Source organism: Bubalus kerabau, chromosome 19, assembly GCF_029407905.1.
Source record: "Bubalus kerabau isolate K-KA32 ecotype Philippines breed swamp buffalo chromosome 19, PCC_UOA_SB_1v2, whole genome shotgun sequence".
Classification (NCBI taxonomy): Eukaryota; Metazoa; Chordata; class Mammalia; order Artiodactyla; family Bovidae; genus Bubalus; species Bubalus kerabau.
The window spans coordinates 2,659,189-2,683,113 of record NC_073642.1 but is presented as its reverse complement, the minus strand read 5'-3'; the positions used below and the strand labels follow the sequence as shown (position 1 = coordinate 2,683,113).

Genomic DNA, 23,925 nt, shown 5'->3' with positions numbered 1-23,925 from the left:
TCACAGTTTAATTGCTCTATGCATTTATTAGCTAATATTAATGGAGCAGAGGGGACAAAAGCTCACAAACATTTCACACATTTCACAAGCTGCATTGCAGGACAAAAAGTGACTAAGAAGGATCAACAGTATCCTAGGGTCTTGGTGGACGCATTCCTGGGGGAGGTGGACCTTGAAAAGAAAAAGCAAAATTCCATGAGATCATAAAAAAATAGACAAACATAAATATTCAGGGGCCTGGCTAGTACCACTGAGAAAATTATTAATACTCACTCACCTCTTATCCCTGGTGGAGGGGGTCTCATTCCTGGAGGGGGCATGCCTATTGGCGTCCCACGAGTAGGAGGAAGCCCAATTGGTGGGCCCATGGGTGGTCTCATACCAGGTGGAGGAGCCATAATTCCTAGAAAGAAAAATGGCAGGAAAAAAAAAGCACATAAATCAGCTAAGATGGTAGCATAAAGCACAAGATAATAGTTAAATAAGCCAGGTACTAAGTAAAGAGTTGAACAAACTTCTCCTTGACCATTGCTACGGCAGATCATCCCAATTCAAGAGTCCATAGTTTTCACTAAAAATCAATGGCCAAAAGTGAAAACATATTCCAAGCTCCTAGTTAGGGAGTTTGGCTGGGCCTTAATTTAGTATCTTCTTAAAGAGTGCTTTTGGTCATCATAATTTTATTTCACAGATCCACATCTGTATCTAAGAACCAAATTCTTTTAGCAATCTTCTTAGAACCAAATTCTCCATCGATTCCTTACCTGGAGGTGGGGTTGCTCGACCAACAGGTGTAGGTGCAGTCCCCCGTCCTGGTGGATACTGAGTTGGAGCTCCAGCAATGCTGGCAGTAGCAGCAACTGCAGCAGCTGCTACAGTGCCTCTTCCCTGTGGGGTCATTACCTGAGAAAGAACGCACAGACAGGCAGTAAATATAAACACTTTCTCACATCATTCAAATACAGAAAAGGCTGATCATACACTATTTATTAAACACAAAGTAATTATAGCAATTCTGCACTTCTCCCATTTTTCTCATTTAAGGCGCACTATCACCACTATCACACTCTCCTTTAAAATGAACATGTCCGCTTTTAACCTCATCAGCCCTTTGCATTCTCAACTCTGGTTTATCCATCCATATTCCTCTTCGCTCATCAGTGCTGAGTGACTGCTATCATGGTGGCTTCATAATGTATATTTGTACCTCTCTTCCCTCTACAGTATATACTGCTTTACACAGTACAGGATGTTCACTCAGTTTTTTCCATCTCCTCAGTATCAGATTCCAGGTACTTTCTCTCAATAACACTCCTGGTGCCTCACCTGTTGAGATGGCCCCCCAACCCCTCGGACAGGGCCTGCTAATCCAGCAGGAGCCTGGGGAATTGGAACACCAGCTGGAACGCCTCTGCCAGCTGCCCTGCCAACCCCAGGGCCCCCTGCAGCTCCAGCAAGTGGTACCCGAGCAATGCCAGTCTGAAACAAAAAAATACATATATAGCTTGAAATCAAATTTATGAAAGCTATCAATAATCATTCCTAAATAATTACCTCTTTTCAACATTTTCCCATATAACCTATCTCATATGAGGTTCTATATTGAAAACAGCATCAAGAGAAGCATCCTACAGACTAGATGTATACTAGTCAAATTGGGAGCCCATATATTTTTCACTTTTTCAGGATCCTATCAAGAGAAAATATATCAGCACTCCTACCCGTAACTAGATTGTAGTTAGCACATAGAATAACTCATTAGAATATGCTTAATCTCCCATTATAGACAAACAAGAACTTACATCAAGTGCTAGGCACATTTTGACAAAGGTATAGTGTACTTTATCTCTGTTGTACACTCATTTAGCAAATAATTCAAATACTGTGATTCCCTCCCACTTTAACGTTCTGTCCTGTCCTACATCTTTCTTACATCTTTGGGGGGTGGTCCCTCCACAGTCATGGAAACCAAGTTCTCCCCACGCAACAACACCAGACCCAAAACTCGCTTTTCTTCACGCTCTGGCTGCTTAGCATTCTTTGGCCTATAAATGGGAAGAAAATTTTAGTATGGTAAGTTATGGATCGACTCCCTAACATTTTTATAGATAATTACATATCAAGACAGTAATCCATGCCCAGATAGTCATGCTCAGTTACTGAGTTGTGACAAAAACAAAGAAAACTAGACTTGATATATAAAGGTGAGCTCTTTTCCTACCATACATCAAACTTCCAGATATTCCCTCAGTGTTGTACTATAGCAAAACTAATTTCTTCTTTGTGAAACACAGATGCAAATAACATTGCTAAGATTCTTTTAATGGTTGTTGCTATTGTTCAACTGGTAAGTCATGCCGACTCTGTGGCCCCAGGAACTGCAGCACAATATATTTTTCCTATCTTTCAATGTCTCCCAGAGTTTGTTCAAACTCATTCCCATTGAGTCGGTGATACCATCCAATCATCTCATCCTGTCACCCTCTTCTCCTCCTGCCCTCAATCTTTTCCAGCATAAGGGTCTTTACTGACAGCAAAACTTGGAATTTTATCTTTTTCCTTCCAGTTTTACTGACATAAAATTGACAAACCATACTGTGTTAACTTTAAGGTGTATAGCACAATGACTTATTTCATGAAATGACTACCACAATAATTTTAGTGGACCTCCAACATGTCTTACAGATACCAAAAAAAAAAGTTTTTCCTTGAAAACTCTTTTAACAACTTTCATATATAACATACAGCACTGTTAATCTCATTTCTCATGCTGTGCATTACATCCCTTGTACCTAATTATCTTAAAAATGGAAGTTCATAATTTTTAACCACTTTCATCCAATTCACCCCACCATGCCCTGCCTCTGGCAGCCACAAATTTGATCTCGTTTTCTGAATTTGTTTCTGAAGTATAATTGACCTACAACACTGCATTATTTTCTAATGCACTACACAGTAATTCAATTATTTCTATTATAAGGAGATCATTATAAAGTGATCAACAGTGGCTAAGACTTTGAAGACAGGCAACATTGAAACTTCAAGTTTTCATGTTAAAATGGGAATTAAATCATTTTTAACTAAATAAGTAAATATTGATGACAGACAACTGAAATAAGAGATGAGAACAGCAACAGGCAGTAACAGCCTAATAGCAGACACCTGCTTATTCCTAGACTTACCACATACTATATAACCATGGGAAGCGGCTTCCCAGGTGGTGCTAGTGGTAAAGAACCCATCTGTCAATGCAGGAGACATAAGAGATGTAGGTCTGAGTTCTGGAAGATGGCAACCTACTCCAGTGTTCTTGTCAGGAGAATCTCATGGACAGAGCAGCCTGGCAGGCTACAGTCCATGAGGTGGCAAAGAGTCGGACACAACCAAAGTGACTGAGTATGCATGGATATAATCAGGGGAAATCTTTTTGAACCTTTGTTAGTCTAATTTCCTCATGTGTCAGCAGCAAAAATCATATATGCATACAGCTTCTACCATATAACATAGATAGTGCCTTTTTTAGGTGAAATTATCCCTAAAACTTACTGAAGAATGAGACATAAATTAAGGATACACCTAAAGCACTCTCAATTGTCTTTAGTATTTATCAAAGTTGTAATTTTTAAAAATAGTTTTCAGTAAAAATGTAGATTATTTAAACAAAACCTAACACTGATCATTAACTTAGCATTCATCATCTAGAATTTCTGAAATGATCCAACTTCATATGCAGGAAGAAAATTAAGAATAAATAAAAACAAAAAGACAAGGAATATGTTATGGATTCTATTAAGATTTGAGAACAGACGTATATAGCAAGCAGGGAAAGCATCATCACCTTTCTCTTCATACAGAAACTTCTAAGTGAATTGGTCAAATGAAATTTTTGGACAATGTATCATCAACTGTGGGAACAGAAGATATCAAGCCAATGGTCAATATAAATTCTACCCCTAGATAAGAGCCTCAAACAAAACCATTTTGAACATCTAGAGATATTACAAGCACTGACCCAAATACTCTGAATGAAAAGTCAATTGAGTATAATGCCTCTGGGATCTCCCAAGTGCCACGCTCTTTTTGTTAAAGGAAGCTCCTCAAACACAGGTGCAAAGAGGATTGTGTTATAGGTAAGGCACAAGCATACTGAAGTTATTTCTGGAGAAAGAGCATGGATAAACCCCCAAAACAAATAAGCAAGGGAGATTAGAAGCTGATGCCAAATCAACACTGACCACGTGAGTTCAGACAAAACAAGGGGCAGGCAAAGAGGCTGGCTGAACAACTGCTAGACCAGGCCTGAACTATTCTATTCTCATTTCAAGTCCTCAACCATGAAGAGTAATTGTGACTCTTACAATTCCTTCGATCTCAATTTTCTAAATAAATATATATTGTTATTCTGAGAGTAGCATACAGCTTTTTTCCTCAGTTTTAGTTCATAATTGTAGTTTCGAAATTAAAATAAAAAATAAAAATAATAAAACAGTAGTGTGGATACAGTGACTCTAATACTTGGAGATTCATCCAATTCAGAGATGAAACCAGGACAGGACTGCCATTTTTCCTGTCTCCTTCAGCAGGTACCCTAACTACTTACTTTACCCTCCTTTACCTTAAACTGTTCTGCCTCTCCCTCAGGACCCCACTGCCCAAACCCAAAGTGGCCTTACTTGATCTTCCTGAACTCATCACAATCACAGAGGATCAAGTTCATATGCTTGTCAAAAGCCTTAAAGGTGCCAATGAAGATACGACCATCTTGCAGGATACATCTCATCCTATAGTCAATGTGCTGCAGCATCTTGCTACTCTTTCCCACAGTCTGGAAGGAGTAAGATAAGAGTTAGTCATTATTTTGTCTGCAGCTACTTTCTAACCCTTTCCTGTTTCTTCCCCACTCCTATACCAATCCAAATTTGGCTGCTTTCTTAACAAAAACATCATGCAGTCAATCTTTTCTTACCTTACCTTTAGGATACTAAATTTGGACCCAGGACCACTTATACTCCTCTATGGAATGGTCTACTTTTCAGAATCCCTATGTAGTTTTCCACTGCCCTAAATATATGACATCCCCAATAGATTCCCAAACCCAGTTCTCTCTTTTAGCATACCATCATTCTAATCCCTGTCCTTTCCCAATTCGAATCCCAAATCTCACTCTCCTACAGAGTACTTGATCCTGAGGACTATTTCTTTTCCCACTAGACACCTAGACAATTGGTGGGAAATTCCTATCTCCATCAAAAACTTGGCAGTTTCCGTCAACCCAATGTAAACATAATGTATTATTTTTCGGTTCTCTTTTAAAGGCCTCTATCCTAGTTTACACCTCACCTCTTATATCATTCAGAACTTTCATCAGTGTTCCTCAAACTTTTATTTTTTTGTAAAGGTGCCACTAAGGCACCTTTTAAAAAGATTTTCATCCCAAGTGACCACTCCACTGAAATTTTAATATGCAGAAATACTATTTCCATACTGTGGACCTCTGGAAGACCCCAAACCACTGTAAAAATCTAAGATTCTTCTCATTCATCAAAAACTAATTTTCAGTTCCTTTGGATATCCTTCCCATTAATAATATATGTTCTTGGTTACCTAAACTTAAACAGAGCCACAAAACGGATCAGGATGCTGTATCTCTCTAGACTGCTTTCCTTTGTACCAATCAAGCCTCAAAGACCTCCATTTTTCTTCCCCACTGATTCCAAGCCTGTTCCTCGGCTGTGGCTTTGCTGGACCATCCATTTTCAAAGTAGACTTTTCAATCTATTGAAATCTGACCTCTTGAGTCCCCCATCTGCAGGTGATCCCTCACCACTGTAAATACGACCAAAAATTCTGTTCTGTCTTTCTTCGCAATGCAAGATCTCTATAACAGGACAACATACAGAGGTTTTCTACAGTTTTTATCCAATGCAATGAGGTATCATCACTATAGATTAATTCCCTATTAAGAACCCTGAAACACCTCACACTCTGGAAATCCAACATATTTAGAGAGTAGCTTCTCTCCCCTCTACCCTAATAAACATCTTACCATGATTGCTGTTCCACCAAATTCAATGTCCACAGGAAAGTTTCAGGATCCTTAAGACCTAAGGGAAGGCTACAGATAAAGGTATGACGCAGGTTCTCTTACAAACAATGCAAGCTGAGGCAGAAGCTTCAAATAGTAGATGGAGCCTGCAGAGGAAAGCATGATCAAGCTGCACCACATCTACCATGGTTTAAAACAGGCAGAAAATCTTGCATGAAAAGTACTATTTGAGATACTCAAAATCACTCCATTTCATTCTTATATCCACCAATTAAACACCAAATTTCACTATTTGATGACCTTATCTCCCATTTTTTGCACACCTGTAAGTTACCAGTTTGTTGAATGTAATTTTACACAGAAATTCTTAAAAGTTTCAAAAATAAGCTTAATTTTCTATTAATATTCCCAAAACATAGTATTCTTTTTCCATCCTTATTCTAAGGTGTTTGATTCTCTGGTCACAAATTAATACCAAGTAATCTCAACTTCAACATTTTGGTATTCCTAAGTTTCTCCATTTGAATTCCTCCTGAGTTAGCCCAGATTTTGCTCCTTGGCTAAACCACCTAAATGCTTTAAACCACAATGTTACCTCCCCCCACCCAGCCAAAGTCCCTTCAGAATAATGCTAGGAAATATCTCTTCACTATGAATGTAATATATTGTCACGTACCTGCTTAAGATGTCCTTTGTCAAAAGGCGACATACAACTACTGAATGCTTACATGTATGTACAATCAACTTTCTTAGTAATCAAAGAAACAAGCATTAGAATACAAACATTTCCCCCCAATAAACTTAAGAAAATGCTTCTAGTATGTATGAACCAAACCTAGCCAAAACTAGTAAGTGCTCTCAAACTGCTAATTATATTTAAAAAGCAAACATACACATTATGTTCTTTATGAATGGGAATTTGGTTTTACATAGATCTTCCTGGTGGCTCAGACGGTAAAGTGTCTGTCTGCAATGTGGGAGACCAGGGTTCGATTCCTGGGTCGGGAAGATCCCCTGGAGAAGGAAATGGCAATCCACTCCAGCACTCTTGCCTGGAAAATCCCATGACGGAGGAGCCTGATAGGCTACAGTCCATGGGGTCGCAAAGAGTCGGACACGACTGAGCGACTTCACTTTCACTTTGGTTTTACATAAAAGTAACTCATTATCATAAACAAAATCTAGTATAATTGTACTTTCAACAATGCAAACATTTCAAGTAAGATTGTTGTCTCCATTGTTTTCAATAGAGAAGATTTACAAACAGTAACCTGGTTAAGTAATTTACAATCATCTATTTTCTTATGTGAAAATAAAATCATTTAAATAGTGGTTAAGATCTATGACATAATCAAAAAAAGAATGGTGTGTAAAACTATAATAGATTAGAAGAGAGTTTAATGAAGTTATACAAATAGTTCAATAAGGATGGTAAAATGTAGAGGCAGTATTTCCCTACAATTAACAAAATTTCATGTCAGTTCATTACATTTTAAAGAGAACTTGGAGGGTATTAGGTTTTCTAAAAAAAAAATAAATAAATAAAATGACCATTATTCAGAATCTCTCTCCCAAGCTTTGTTCTCCACATGCAAACTACCATGCATCCTTTGTGCAGCTTTTTCTGTAAGTCAATCCTACCGTCAATAAATGTAGTTTTTTCTTTTCCAGTCTGGATTTCTTTTCTTTTTCTTCTCAGACTGCTAAGGCTAGGACTTTCAAAACTATGTTGAATGATAGTGATAAGAGTGGTAAGAGTGGACTCATCTTATTCCCGACTTTAAAGGAAATGCTTTCAGTTTTTCACCACTGAGGATAACGGTTGCTCTGAGTTGGTCATATATGGCCTTTATTATGTTGAGGTATGTTCCTTCTATGCCTACTCTCTGGTGAGTTTTAATCATAAATGGGTGTTAAATTTCGTAAAAGGCTTTCTCTGCATGTCCTGAGATGATCATGTGATTTTTATCTTTCAATTTGTTAATATGGTGAATCATATTGACTGATTTGTGTATACTGAAGAATCCTTGCATCCCTGGATAAAGCCCACTGTTGGATTCAGTTTGCTAGCATTTAGTTGAGGATTTTTTCATCCGTGTTCATCATTAATTGGCCTGTAATTTCCTTTTTTGTGGCATCTTTGTCTGATTTTGGTAACAGGGTGACATGGTAAGGGACTTAAAATATCCCACTCACACCAATGGACAGATGATCCAGACAGAAAATCAATAAGGAAACACAAGTTTTAACTGATGGATCAGTTAGACCTAGTTGATATCTACAGGGTATTTCATCCAAAAAAATAGACTTCACTTTTTTCTCAAGTGCACATGGAACATTCTCCAGGATAGATCACATCCTGGGTCAGAAATCAAACCCTTGGTAAATTTTTAAAAGTTGAAATCATTTCAAGCATCTTTTCTGATAAGGCTGTAAGACTAGGTACCAACTACATGAAAAGTACTATAAAAAAACACAAACACATGGAGGTTTAACAACAGGCTTCTGATTAACCAACAGATCACTAAAGAAATCAAAAAGGAAATCAAAAAACGTCTAACAAATGACAATGAAAGCACAACTCAAAATCTACTGGACGCAATAAAAGCAGTGCTAAGAGGGAAATTTATAGATATACAAGCCTACTTCAAGAAAAAAGAGACATCAAATAAACAACCTAATGTTACACCTAAAGTCAACTAGAAAAAGAATAACAACAACAAAAAAAACTCAAAGCTAGTAGAAGGAAAGAAATCACAAAGACCAGAGAAGAAACAAATGAAAAAGAAATGGAGACTACAGCAAAATTCATTGCAAAGCTGGTTCTGTGAGAAGATAAAACTGATGATCCCATCAAGAACAAAAGGGAGAAGACTCAAGTCAATAAAATGAAAAATGAAAAAAGAGAAGTTACAACAGACAACACAGAAATACAAAGGGTCATAAGAGACTAGTATGAGCAATTACATGCCAATAATATGGACAAGTTGGAAGAAATGGAACCAATTCTTGGAAAAGTATAATCTTCCAAACCCGAACCAAGAAGAAACAGAAAATATGAACAGACCAATCACAAGCATGCAAATTGAAACTAATAAAAAATCTTCCAACAAACAAAAGCCGAAGTCCAGATGGCTTCACAGGCAAATTCTATCAAAGTTTAGAGAACACCTATTCTGCTCAAACTCTTCCAGAAAATTGCAGAGGAAGAAAAACTCCCCAAATAAATATAATTTTAATCCAAATCCCCAAGAAAAGTTTCAGGCCTATAATTTAAATGTTCTGAATTCTGACAAGATTCTCTATAAAAGAGTAGTCTGTAAACTCAGGAAACCTTGGTATATGTTTGAACCACTAGCAATTTCCACTTTTATGATAGTATATCTAAGATGTAAGATATTCAGCAATCCATGGAGACATAAAGTAAGTTAAGTGGTTATCTGAAATAGAGGGTGGAGTTGGGGAATGAATTAAATGGCACAAAGGGATCTTACTCAGGCAACAGAAAACCCTAAAAGGACATGTGGCAATGGCTGTAATGGCAATCTGCTTATAACTGGGCAAATTTTATGGTATATAAAACATACACCAATAAAGCTGTTCTTATACAGTAAATTGTCTGAACCATCAAATAATCTTCAAAGTTGCTAAGATTACATTTAATATTGCCACTAGTGCCTCCAAAGAACAAAAGCAGCTGAATGTTCAATAAGACAGTATTCCTGGCCCTTATTCCCAAATGGAGACATGCTACTAGACAATGAGCCACAGACAGTGATTACCAGGGGAAAAAAAAGAGGGCTGGATATGGATTTTCAAAATTTCACTTAAAGGAAAGAAATGTAATCACAGAAAGGCTTCTGAAATAAAGATTAACATAATAGGCTTCCCTGGTGGATCAGACAGTAAAGAATCTGCCTGCAATGCAGGAGGCCTGAGTTCGATCCCGGCATCAGGAAGATCCCCTAAGAAGGGAATCGCTACCCATTCCAGTATTCTTGCCTGAAGAATTCCATGGATATAGCAGCCCAGTGGGCAATAGTCCATGAGGTCGCAGAGTCAGACATGACTGAGCGACTAACACTTTCACTTTTCAGTGGGAACCAGTATCAAATGAGCATTTAAGGTGGAAATTTGTAGTCAGTCACCTCTCCAATGAAATTTTATAATTCAGAGTCAGGGATTTTACCTTCAAGTGCCAAAAGTTTTCAGAGTCCAGATTTCCCAATTAGACCCATTTCAAATGTTTTATCCTGCTTGGCATTTCAGTGAACACAGACCAAACCAGGTTCATACAGCTTAGCTATTAAGAGATCAACAAATGCAAACAAAGATTTCCTGGTATAGTAGATCATAAGACAAAAGGAAGCCAGTCAGGCCTCTATCTATCCATCTAACCTGTTTGAGGTTCCAAACTCCTCCCACAACCACTATGTTATTACCATGTATAAAAATGCATCTGGGGATTTGAGTCATGGACTAAAGCACTGGAGACCTACAGAATTGGGGACATAAATATGTATTATGTATAAAATAATCCATATAAATAGGAGATAACATTTCACTCAGAATAGGGTTTGAGTAATTGGAGAGGTTAAGAATGGGCTTCTCTTAAAGAGATGGACTTGAAATTTAGAAAGCTATATCTCATTCCTAAATTCAGCATACTCTAACCACGAATCCTTGTGAGAGAAAGGAGATATATTACTTTGTAGAGTGATCAAACGTTATCTCCACAGCAAACAACAAAATGCTTTAAGAGAAAAAAAAAACAAAAAACAAAACAAGAGCAGCAATTATTACACTGCACTAAGGAATTAGCAGTTATAATAAATTTCCTGATGAAAGTGGACATAAACAACTAAATGGTCCAGGTGGCCTGACTACATCCTGAGACTCCTCAGAAAGAAGAGTTCTCAAACTTTTGAAAAGGGTGGACTTTGAAATGATTAAACTATGTAAATATGTAAAGCTTCCTTAAATCAAAAGATCTGATGGTCAGACTTGGCCAAATAACATACAAAAAATGAGAAGTCACAGAACAATGGTATAGTTTTAGTTCCCATTCACCTGATAAAATAGACCCTTCACAGAAAAAAAAAAATGCACAAAAGTCTAACGTGAGAAACACAGCTAAGTGCAAACTATTAATCCACAAAGCAATGCCAGTTAAACCAGAGGAAAACAATCTTTCCATTTTGGAAAGTGTTTGTCAAAGGGGAAAAAAGAGACATCCAAGATGGTACTAAGAAATTATCACTGTAGTAATTATTCTTGAACTTTTGAACTGTGGTGTCGGAGAAGACTCTTGAGAGTTCCCTGGACTGCAAGGAGATCCACCAGTCAATCCTAAAGGAAATCAGTCCTGAATATTCACTGGAAGGACTGATACTGAAGCTGAAACTCCAATACTTGGGCCACCTGATGCGAAGGACTGACTGATTAGAAAAGACCCTGATACTGGGAAAGACTGAAGGCAGAAGGAGAAGGGGAAAACAGAGGATGAGATGGTTGGATGGCATTACTGACTCAATAGTCATGAGTTTGAGTGGACTCCAGGAGTTGGTGATGGACAGGTAAGCCTGGTGTGCTGCAATCCACGGAGTCGCAAAGAGTCAAGACATGACTAAGTGACTGAACTGAACTGAATTATTCTTGATGGTAAATAATGCTTATGTTATTAAAAAGCAACATAACAAAACATTTAAGAACTTACTAATTTTTATACCCTGCATACCCAAACTGAATCCTCATCCTAATAAATTTAAAATACCTAATATACAATATTTTTAAAATGCAGAATATTCATAATAGCATAGCAAACTAGGGGAAAAAAAAACACAAGTACAAAGGAAAAGTAAATCATGAAGGGACCATCATTTATTCATTACAAATGATACTGAGGATTATGTAATAAAATGAAGGAACATTAATGATATACATAAGTAGAATAGTTTAAAAGCATGATTACAACTATGTTTTCAAAAGAAAAGCAAATGGGTAAAATGAAAGAAAAAAAAATCCCACTATGGTTGAAACATGGCTATTTAAAATCTGTGGTTTACTTTCCCATTTTTCTTGGCTATCACTCATGTTTTACATTTTTATAATGAAAAAGTAAACATATCAATTGTTTAAATGTCTTTACCCATTTACATGTATAGCAGACTTTAAGAAGACCCTTATCGCCAAATTCATCTGATTCTCTACTCTGTAATGTTTACTTCATCTACTTTCCTTACAATACATTTCCCTTTACCACATTCTATAGTACCAACACTCCCCTACTGGCTCCACCTTATGTTTTCATCTCTGAAAGTGGTTCTCTAAGAGACTAGCAGACTTTTTCTTTTAAAGGGAAAGATAATAAATATTGTAGGCCTTGCCTGCCATTCAATCTGTAATGAATACTCCCATCTGCCACTGTACTGTCAATAATATTGACAGGCTGTATGTAAATAAATGGATATGGCTCTGTGATAACAAAATTTATAAAAACAGGCAATAAATGAGTCAGACACTTTACCAACTGTTGCTGTAAAATAATTCTAGTAACTAGTACTATTTAGATGAAACTAGCACTTAAAACTTGGAAAATTACTCTACTTGCAGATCATAATTATGATTTAAATAATACTATACAGGAACTTGCAACAGTATCTAAACTATACTAAAGGGCCAAAGAATTCTTGGTTAAAAAATCAATTATGCACACTTATTCATGTAAAAATGTTCTTACTCTGGGGGACAGCTGAGGACAATTACCAGATTCCACTGTCTGAAATCAATGCTACTGTCTTGCAATCAAGTCCAGGCAATTACTGGAGAATGCTGGGTAAAGAATTTAGTAGGGGAGGATTTTTTCTTTTGAAATGATGGCCATAAACAAGCCTAATTAATTTGAGTTGTGGGGTTATACTCTGAAATAGAAATAAAGAAAATCTAGAAGAAAACTCATCTATAAACTTCTTTCCTCTCTTAGTTTCTGAAAAGCACATATTAAACCCTTTGAATTTAGGTCATTCAAATCTTAAACTTAAAAAAAGAAAGGAAAAATAAAGTATTTAATCAAAATTAATTGCAATTTTCTAAAAATCTAAGCAACTAACACAAAAAGACACTGTAAATAAATCTACGTAACACTGACAAATCATGGGTTAATAGTTTTGTTACATGTCAGATGATTAAAAAAAATGGGTAACAAAATATGAGAAAAGAAAACAAAAAAAACTAGTAAATAAGCCTGGGAAAATATTTAGCTTCTCATCTGCTAATGGATGTGATGTGTATTTCTAATTTAATAGAAATAAATTATATGTAATTGACATAATTAATGCAGATGAAAGTGTACCTGGCACTATACTTTCTCATGGCAATAAAGACTAATAATTGATAATATAATTTAGAACATGAACCTTAATTTCAAATTCCTTGATTTAGTTTTACATCTGCATATCCAAGGAAATGATCCTATCTAATGTTTTACAAAAAGCAAATCACTGAAGCTTCATTTCAAACTATCAGCAGAAAAAATAAAATTCACAGAAAGGAATTATAAAACATATTAGCAGGGTATTCACCAACTATTTATAATGAAATACTTTTCTTACATTAAGGTGAAAAGCAGTACAAGCTAAATATGAATAAAACTACCTAAAAAGAAAAGACTACATTGTCTAGAAAGTAACTCATGACAAAAGTCTTTCAGGGTGAGAGCATTAAGGTACTGCTTTTACTATTTAAAACTTTCTGCTATGTGTTTATATTTGTATGAAGCCTTTAAAGAAAAGACATTGAATATATCTCAAATAATTAAATGACCTCCAAACATCCTACCCTTTAATGAGTTGTTTAATCCTGATCATGATTTCATTAGCTATAACCTGTTTTTATTTTTCTCTTGAAATCATCTACCTTGGTGTTCCAATACTGCTTTAACCACCTCTTGGTGTCTCAGCTAAGAATGCCTGTCTCAGTTCTGCCTGGAAATCCACCACAGGTACTTGCTGCTGCTGAGATCGCCTCAGGTACACGTGACACCTAAAACAAGAGCACAAAACAAATAAGTGAAAAGACATTTGCCTATATAGTTAACAATGCAAACATGAAAAGACCCTTACATTTAATCCTCAAGGTTCAGAGCATACCATTACATTATGAACAAATTATAGAAGAAGAGACTCTCTGCACATAGGAATGTACAAGAACTGATGGATACTTACCCTCTTTGGTGGTATTACCAAGGAACTTAAAAAAAGGAAAAAAAGGGCTCTTTTGGTTTAAAATGCCCTATAAAAGAACCAAGAGTATAATAACCATTTCTAATCTGGAAACAACTCTTTTAACCCCTAGGGAGGTAGGGTATTGGTTAAGGTATTTCCAACGAGACATTTTAAGATAGTTATTTATGCTGACAAGAAATTACTAACTGAAACAAAGAACTTCCAAGCTACTTAGGCTCTCAGACCATGTAAATCTACCATCCTTTAGTTATCAGGGAATTCTGGAAAAATACTCAACATATTCCTACCTATGAGTAGGACTCTATCTGGCTGTGAATCTGATCCTGAGGATAAGAGATACAGGAAATTACACAGGTTGCTGGCTAACAAGACAAGCATAAATAAATCACCAGCCAACAAACTGCCCTCATTGTAAATATGTGCTTGCATACTAAGTCACTTTAGTCGTGTCCAACTTTTTGTGACCCTGTGGACCTTAGCCCGCCAGGCTCCTCTGTTCATGGGATTCTCCAGGCAAGAAAACTGGCGAGGGTTGCCGCGTCCTCCTCCAAGGGATCTTCACACGGATGGAACCCATTTCTCTTACTTCCTGCACTAGCAGGCAGTTGATAAGTACATATGTATAAAAATATTCAGGAACAGCTAGAATTGAAAATGGGACTGTGATAAATGGTTTTCCACTATTTCTATACTTTAAGATTTTTAACTGCAATTCATGGGGTCGCAAAGAGTGGGACATGACTAAGCAACTGAACAACAACATAAAGAATTAGCCTGGACTTTGTCCATGGTTCCTAAAAGGTAATCTCTAATCCTTTAACAAGTGATAGGAGTGTCTTTGTTATTCATGGTGGGCCTCAGGGATCACACCAGAGTTAAAGCTAACTAGATGGCTCAGGTTAAAAGCTGGGCTTAGAGAACAGAATATTTATACTGCTTATCTGTTTCTATAATCCACTTATTATCAAAGTGGACAAAGGTGGTTGGGGAAATTATATTATTTTTCCAAGGCAAAATTACCCTCAGATTCTAGTTCAGCACCTCCTAGTACTTATACGTAACATATACAACAGACATCAGGAAAATGAAGTTGTCTCTTCTTCAAAAGCAATGAAATATTTCCATAGATATGGACAAATGAGTGAAACCTAAAGCAGGCTTTTAGAAGATTACCATATGACCACCTATTATACTGATGATTCACACTAATGTTACACTGGATAAAGGCTCTAATAAAATATAACAAATGTTAACAGAACCTTCACTCACTAACAAAGATCCTCTCCCAAGAAATCTCCACCCATACCTCTGGCGCAATCTCTAATTTACCTCAAGTTATTTCTAGGGATTCTGGAGAGGAAAAAAATGGCATTACCATGTAAAAGAAAACAGGCAAATACCTATCATAAATTATATAAACTAGTCACTCAAAGTATTCCTTTTCAAAGTTTAATAAAGGAAAGAATAACGAAGTCTGAAGAATAAGTAAAATAAAACAGACATGGGAAAATGGAGAAATCTTTTTGCCTTGCCAATAATTTTAAATATGCAAAATACTGAAATTTTCCCACATATTAAACGAGCAAATAACAAAAATAAGATACAAAATGCTACCCAAGCTGTATAATAATTTCTGTAAAAAACTTCATATTTGAAGAAGTGAAATAAAATACAAATAAATATTAATAACAGTTGACCCTTAAACAAAAGTTTGAAGTGTGTGGGTCTACTTATATGTGCTTTTTCCCCCAATAAATATATTGGGGATATTTTTTTTTTTTTTGGAAATTTTTGACAATCTGAAAAACTTGCAGACAAACCAGAGCCTAGAAACATCAAAAAAAGAAAGGTATGTCATGAACATGTAAAATGTATGCAGACATACATTTAACATAAAAATGTTGTTCAGTCAACTGTCTATATTATCAGTAACGCTTCTAGTCAACAAGAGGCCATTTTGAGTTCAATTTGGGGGGACTCAAAAGATATATGGGGATTTTTGCCTATGTGGGGGGACTGCAACCCAACTCCCTCATTATTCAAAAGACAACTGTAATATTAATTTTCAGATTGACTGCTCCTTTATTCACTGCAATAACTAAGAAATGCAAACAACATAAATATCCATTAGTAAGATAATGATAATGTTATTATAGAACACCTGACATGGAAAGACTCCCAAGGCATATTGTTACAGAATAAATCTTCTGTATATAAACAAACATGCCTACACACACACACACACACACGCACTCCGTATGTGTATACATGAATGCATATTAAAAGGTCTGAAATGATAAGAGATCAAACTACCTGAGGATTTATCTCTGGGGAGAATGGACAGGGAGGGGAATGGACTAGTGATATTTGATACTCACTGTGTATCTCAAAATTACATGTTTTATGAGAAAATTATATTCCTGTATTAGTAACAGCAATACAATTTGAAAAATAACAGCTTTAGGAAAGAAAAACAATTTTACCACTGATAACTATCAAGATTTGTGGTAATAACAAAATGCACAAGACCCAATGTAGATTTAGTATGTATCATGTCATTGTTATTGTTTTAGCTGCTAAGTTGTGACTCTTTAGAAATGTTAATATAGTTTTAATTGAAATGCTCCTTCTATAAACACATTCATATCCTAAATTAAGAGTAAAATGTATACATTTTAAATGCACTAACTAAAAATTTCTGAAGAATGCAGAGCAAACACGAATACATAAATTTACATCTCTTCAAAGCACAGAACATTTGGCAAGCACAACAAAAGTGTAACAAATAATAAAGCAGAAACAACTTTAATATAAATATGTTGAAGGAGGTAGAACTTTATGAACATACCATGTTACCTACACATGTATAGAAAAAAGGAAATACATGTTATTAAAATCTTAGCAAAAGTTAAGTTAGGACAACATGGTTATGGATGATTTAATTGCTTTTTTACTGTATCAATATAACATGCACAAGCTTCTTTCATTAATTAAATTCATTTAAATTCCCTGTGGCAGCATACTTTGTTCCACTTTGAAAATGCCCTAAATGGGTTCTCAGGGCCTGACTGTACTCACTCCTGGTTGCTCAGTGAGGCTGTCCTTCTACGTTTGACTTGGACTTCCACCTCTGGTACGTGCTGTTCTGTAGTCCGTCTCAAGTGTAAACGGTCCCTGAGGTAGAAAGGGGATTTGTTTTATAGACCTCATCAATTTCTGAAATAACCACTTACTTAAAGATTATACATGTATCTAGTAAAATGGAATTTTTAAACTCCATCTAATCTAATTAAAGCCAGGTATGGTGATATATACCAATTACAAATCAATAAAACTGACAAAGGTAGAATTAAATATTAGAAGATCTTTATCCATCAATGGTCAGAATCTAGCCCAAAACTACTTTCTCCCTTTAGATTCCCCTTGACAGCAGAAAACTTCAAAGGAAAAATATCAAAAAATTAAGCAAAACTGTGTATTTCTACATATACTCACATATACAGATATAACACTATATATTTAGATATATTTACATAAAAATAAATGTACATACCCCTGAAAAAGTGGCAACAATGATTCCAAAAATGATTTGAAAAACATTTTATTATGAAAGATATTTCTGTATAGTGGAATAAAGTATAAAATTTAAATTACGAAATGTCTGTTTAAGCAATCTCTTGTGTGAATGCTTCCTTCTTAGGATTTGAGAAACAAGAAATTTTAAAAATGCTTAAGCAAAAAAAAAAACATAGCCACTGACAGTATAATCTGCAGAATAGCTCACAAAACGGCTCCTCAAAGGATGTGAACAGGAAATCTGTTCAGCACTTGGGTCACAGACTAGAAACTACAGGAACTGAAATTTTAAAATGTCAACTTAAAACAGAGATAAGGAAAGGCATTTTACACAAGTCATGCAATGTAATATTTCACAGGCAGATTTCAAAGGACACATTCCAAAAGATAATTTCCTGAACCCATGCTATTTTAGGTTTCATATTAGATTATGCAAAATAAACAAAAGAGTTTAACAATAACCCCGGATTTGCTTCAAAAACTTTAATGTTCTAATCAAGCAGTAGGAAAGATCATTAAAAAAAAATACCTTTGCTAATCTCCTTGATTTTTGGACCTTTGATTAGGTAATACTTTCTTAGATTATGACACCTAAAGTACCTAACAAGAGACAGAAATCCATAGGATTTCACCAAAAGTGAAAAATCTTTGATTCAAAAGACACTTAGAAAAACAATTAGAAGCATGGGAGAAAATATATGCAAATTATATATGGGATTAAAGTCTTTTATCCAGAATATATATAGTATTAATATTAGTCGCTCAGTCGTGTCCAACTTTTTGCGACCCCATGGACCCGCCAGACTCGTCTGTCCATGGGATTCTCTAGGCAAAAATACTGGAGTGGGCTGCCATTTCCTCCTCCAGATATAAAGAACTCTAATTTAGAGAGAGATAAAGATCTCTTACAACTCAATAATATAGTAACAAAACTCAATTTTAAAATGAGTCAAGGGGGCTTCCCTGATGGCTCAGTGGTAAAGAATCCACCTGCCAAAGCAGAAGACACAAGTTCCATACTTGGTATGAGAAGATCCCACATACAGACCATGAAGCTGCTAAATCCCTACACCACAACTTTTGAGCCTGTGCTTTAGAGCTCAGGAACAGAAAAAACTGAAGCCCACATGCCCTAGTGCTGGCCTGCACAAGAGAAGACACAGAAGAGAAGACCTTGCACTGCAACTTAAGAGAACAGCCCCAGCTCACCACGACTAGAGAAAAGCCTGTGCAACAACGAAGACCCAGCACAGCTATGAAATAAATTACAAAAAATAAAATGAATAAAGGATTCAAACAGATTGCTTTCCAAAAGCATAAAAATTTCCCTTAACAGAAGAAAAGATGCTCAATATGAGGGTCATTAGGAAAACACAAATCAAAACCACAAACACCACTTCACACCACAGGAGTAGGATGTGGAGAAACTGGAGAAATGAAAAATGACACAACTCTGGCATTTCTTAAAAATGTTGAGCATATTAACATGTGACCCAGTATTTCCACTCCAAGCTTGGAGTGAAACAAAAACTCAAACTTGAACATGAAAGTTCCTAGCAGTGTTAGTTGTAATAGCCAAAAACAGAAATAACCCAAAGTATAACTGATGAATGCATAAACAAAATACCATGTGGTATGGTATATATCCATACAATGGAATGTCCTTCAGTCACAAAAAACGATGAAATACTGATACACAAGATGGTAGTTTCAAACATATTTACTGACACATTAATACAGTAAAAGGAATTATAAACCTCTGCTTTACTGTAGACCTCTGCTTTGTCATAGACCACCCATTATGATTAATCAAAGCTTAACTGAGAGTACCCCATTATCCATCCCACCCCTCAGAAAAAATCTTCAGTTCCTTTATATAACCTGAAGGTCTGTGTTCAATTGAGAAAACAATCAGTATATAAAGGTATCTTTTTCATTTTCAAAGATTTTTAAAGCTACTTGCAAAATTAGTGATGAGCAGCTTTATTTTGAACTTTGTTCTAAATACACATATGTACATTTGTAATGTCCCTAACTGCATTTCCAACCCAGAAGCCAACATTTCAGAAAATTCAGCATTTAAAGAGAAAAAAAATGCTACATGTACACAATGGTAATTTTTCACTCCAAAATCCCTTTCATTAAAAAATTAATACTAATCTGGAAATATGGGCTTCTCAGATGGCTCCATGGTAAAGAAGCCACCTGCCAAACAGGAGACTCCGGTTCAATCCCTGAGAAGATCCCCAGGAGAAGAAAATGGCAACCCACTCCAGTATTCTTGCCTAATAAATCCCATGGACAGAGGAGCCTGGCCATCATCCATGGAGTCCCAAAAAAGTCAAGACACGAGTTAGCAACTAAAACAACAACAAATTTGAAAATATACTGAAAAAGCCAAAGATGATGAGATATGATAGGGTTTTTCCTCTCTAATATTCTATCAAATATTCAGGATTCCTTACACACCCCCCCAAAAGTAATAACTCAATGACTAAGACCTCAAGAATGAGAAATAAAAATTAAAAAACACAAAGATAATGCAAGGTAATCCCAGGGTGTGATCTCCCCACTAACATGTAAATCAGTGTGCCTCCAAAAACAAAACCTTTAGAATCAAAGAGAATTCTGAGCCAGCCAGCACCCAGGAACCAGAAAATAAAACTTCTTTGCCCACTCTTATTAGTGAAGGATGATGCCTTAACCATCAACAACTCATGTTCAAAGTACCTTGCCTTAGAAAGCAACACACAGTCCTTGCTCTAAACTTCAGACAGGGCTCATATTCCTTTCCCATTCTCAAAAAGCTGTGGTACTATGCCAAATATTCACAAGGCAGGACAGAGACCTTCAAACTTCAGGTCTTTCCACAGGGTCCGCCATATTGAGGTCCTAAGTCAGAGGGCAAGACTACAAAATGGCGGACCAGGATGATGCACTCTCATCTCGCAAAGGGCCAAATGATCAGATGTTCATATTTGAAGCAGTATCTTCCTACAAGCAGAAAAAGAAAATGCAAATCATAAGTATCACAAAATACCAGAGTCCTATTTTTCGAGCTACTAGAAAATAATTCCAGAACAAAGCTTCCAAAGCTTAATTTACATTTCCCTTAATTACATTCTAACAGGGCACACAAGCAGGCGTACTGTTTGTGATAAATGAGTATAAAAGGCAAGCACATCAAAATTCTGCAAGGAAATACCTTAAAAATGTCCCCCAAAATCAAAGTATGGGAATAATAATACAATAACCATGATATTTTGTTAATTACCCCTTCTCAGCAAATATTCATAGCAGCTCCAACTTCAAAAATAATGGAACAAAAATAATAATTAAACAATCAAGAGGAAGGGGATATGTACACACATAGCTGAACACATTAGCAACTGTGAAGTTGCTGTACAGCAGAAACTAACACAATATTGTAAAGCAAATATATTCCAAATTTTTTAAAAAGTCCAATTAAGGCCAACAATTCACTAATCCCAGATACACCCAGGACTCACATTCTACATTTTTCTCTGCTGTTCTCCTTGAACAAACAATTCATAGACCTCAGTTCCTAGAGAAGTCTTGATCCCCTGATTTAAGGATATTATAAAGGTAACATCACCAATGGATTATCTAGCAATCAAGAAATAGGACAGACAGGTCAGGGAAATGTAGCTATAGAATTATGTAATCTGGGAAACTGAAATCAGAGATTAAAGGGATGAGAGTTGTCTAAAAGGCTAACTTAATCCACTTAATACAGCAAACAATTAAGACTGCTCACAGTGCCACCTAAGGCAAATGAACAAAACTGAAAAAGCTCCTGCACCAGTGATGGAGGCTGTCTTTTAAGTAGCGTAGTGAATCCCAGAATGCACTCACCTCTCTTGGCCTCCAAGCCCGCACCTCTCCCTTAAAAAGGTAAGAGAAGGCCAGGGGCATACTGCAGCTGCCCTGACATTTCAGGCAGGCACAGGATGGAAAAATCGTGCAACTCTCTGGCCTACCTGCTCCACTCTACCATGGCACTGCAGGGAAGAGGTGACTTACAATGCAGAGGCTGCACAAACCTGTGTCCTTCCTCCCCCAAGCCCACTCCAGCAGAGCAGGGAGGAGACAGGGACAGGGCACGTAGATGTAAGGGGTAGCGGGCCACCCCGCACAGCGGAAGCTGCACAAATCCCCTCCCCCAGTGCACAGCAGAGGCGGTGTCATCACTGACGCGCCTGCGCACCCCGAGCCCACACCTTCCCTACTGCAGCACCAGGGTGCGGCAGCGCCCCCCGCCCCGTCCCCGCCCCACCCCCGACTCCCCAGTCCGCCTCTCCCGCTTTGCGCACGGCTCTCCGGAGGGCGCGGCCGACTCCCCGCCTGCAGGCCGCAGGACCGCCCCTCCCCCACTGCGGCACCACGGGGAGGACCGCGCACCCACTCCGCGCCTGCGCAGAGCCGCACAGCTGCGGTGGCCGCCATCTTCGCAGAGCCGCACAAAGATTGTGACGCCACACCGACCCCCACACTCCTGAGCAGGCCTTCGAAACTCTCGTTCCAAATGCAGGGAAAATGCATGCGAACGAGAAACTCCTCTGGCTGTCACATCCCAGAACCTGGCAGGTCCCCAACGAGATGCATTAGATGGGCTGTGAATACCACATCCCTCCTCTTACACCAAGCTCACAAATGTGAGATATCTAAAGGAATCAAGTATATAAGGACCGGACATTTTTACAGCCACCCCTTCAATTTAAGGACAGAGTAGTTTCACTGCACTATTCAAACTCTTAAGACCACTGCCGGTCACGAGAACACTGAACAGTTCTCTCTTTTCTTCAAACAGATGGCCTCCTCCACCCGCATGCCCCCACCCACTCACCTCTTGCGGCCATGTCGCAAGACTTCCTTGTCATGCCCCCACCACTGCCGGCACCCCACCACCCCCACATACCGAGGCCACAGAGGGACCCCACCACGCTCCCGCGGCCCCCTTCACCGTCCATGGGCAGCGCGGTCTATCGGCCGCCCCCTCAATAAGCCGCCACCATGGCCACCGCGACCACTCCGTCGCCCCTTCCTCATCAATGCCGCGGGGACCACCACAACCACTCCCTCCCGCTGCTGCCACACATCAGCGCCTCCATGGACACGGCAGCTGTGGACACCGCTAACCGCGCCCTCCCCCGACTGTTGCATCGTGGCCGCCCGTGGTCGCGGCCTCAACCACAGGAACAAAGAATCAGAGAATCTTAGGGGGTGCAACATGACGGTGCAGATACCCCCAAGACCTGACAAAACACGGTCGGGAGAGTCACTGCAGCCCCAAGCCTCCAGAAGTTGTTCCATCTGGCCACCGAACAAAGAACTTGAGAGCCCAGATCCCCAGTAAATACCGAAATACTAATAGTTCTGGAAGCTCAGGATGATTAAAAAAAAAAAAAAATGTTGCCCACCACACGGCTGACCTGGCCCGCTCCATCGCGCCGCTGGCCGCTCCTCAGAACACAACGTCACGCATCTCCGGCTGGCAGACCGCGCTGCGCTCCTCCACCGCCACGGCACCACTCCGCAGACTCCGCCTGAGCATGCGCGGCAAGCCGCCCCGCTCCTGGCGACCGGACTCTGCCGCACCTGCGCAGTCTGTTGCCGCAGTGGCGAGGCGCTGCGGCACTTTTGGTGACGCTCGCTCTCTCAAGCAGGGAAACCGGGGATGGTGTCTACCCCACCCCGGTGGTCAAAGTCCTAAGGCCTTTGGGGTCGGGGAGCTCTAGGGACCACCACGAGCCAGCAGTTAATGGCTCTTAGAATTGCACCAAATGTTAACAGTTGTACTTCAACCCAGAGTGGTACTTCCCAGTGGAGTGGGAATTGGGTATTTCCTTTTTGTAACATTCAAAAGTCCGTACCTTATTCAGGTTTCCTCAGGCTTTGCACTGGTGACCTTATCCTGTTGCAAGGTAACACAGATATTATGTTACATTTATATGTTTTATATACACATATAAAGCAAGTCATGATTTCGTTAAACTTCTTTACTGTGACATTTTAGATTTTAATCTATTGAAAATTTTT

The 23,925-nt window shown here is 38.0% G+C and overlaps 2 protein-coding genes across 5 annotated transcripts; both read right to left on the bottom strand.

Annotated features, from left to right (window-relative positions):
• Window positions 1–14,022, bottom strand: SNRPN (small nuclear ribonucleoprotein polypeptide N). 3 transcript variants are annotated; one of them, XM_055555386.1, is made up of 8 exons: window positions 13,961–14,022; window positions 6,047–6,115; window positions 4,674–4,825; window positions 1,934–2,045; window positions 1,327–1,479; window positions 765–903; window positions 278–403; window positions 1–171 (listed from the first exon to the last, which is right to left on the bottom strand). In XM_055555386.1, the coding sequence occupies exons 2-8, from the start codon at window positions 6,047–6,049 to the stop codon at window positions 134–136; spliced, it is 723 nt and encodes a 240-aa protein (XP_055411361.1). In that variant the 5' UTR covers window positions 6,050–6,115; window positions 13,961–14,022; the 3' UTR covers window positions 1–133. The 3 variants fall into 3 exon arrangements, with proteins under 3 accessions (XP_055411361.1, XP_055411362.1, XP_055411360.1); XM_055555387.1 differs by having other exon boundaries at window positions 6,047–6,104; window positions 13,961–14,015; XM_055555385.1 differs by lacking the exon at window positions 13,961–14,022 and having other exon boundaries at window positions 6,047–6,185.
• On the bottom strand, window positions 6,055–23,489 carry SNURF (SNRPN upstream open reading frame). 2 transcript variants are annotated; one of them, XM_055555391.1, is made up of 4 exons: window positions 23,319–23,484; window positions 17,368–17,463; window positions 13,961–14,086; window positions 6,055–6,192 (listed from the first exon to the last, which is right to left on the bottom strand). In XM_055555391.1, the coding sequence occupies exons 1-3, from the start codon at window positions 23,330–23,332 to the stop codon at window positions 13,981–13,983; spliced, it is 216 nt and encodes a 71-aa protein (XP_055411366.1). In that variant the 5' UTR covers window positions 23,333–23,484; the 3' UTR covers window positions 6,055–6,192; window positions 13,961–13,980. The 2 variants fall into 2 exon arrangements, with proteins under 2 accessions (XP_055411366.1, XP_055411365.1); XM_055555390.1 differs by lacking the exon at window positions 6,055–6,192 and having other exon boundaries at window positions 11,899–14,086; window positions 23,307–23,489.
• Between the last annotated feature and the right edge of the window lie 436 nt (window positions 23,490–23,925).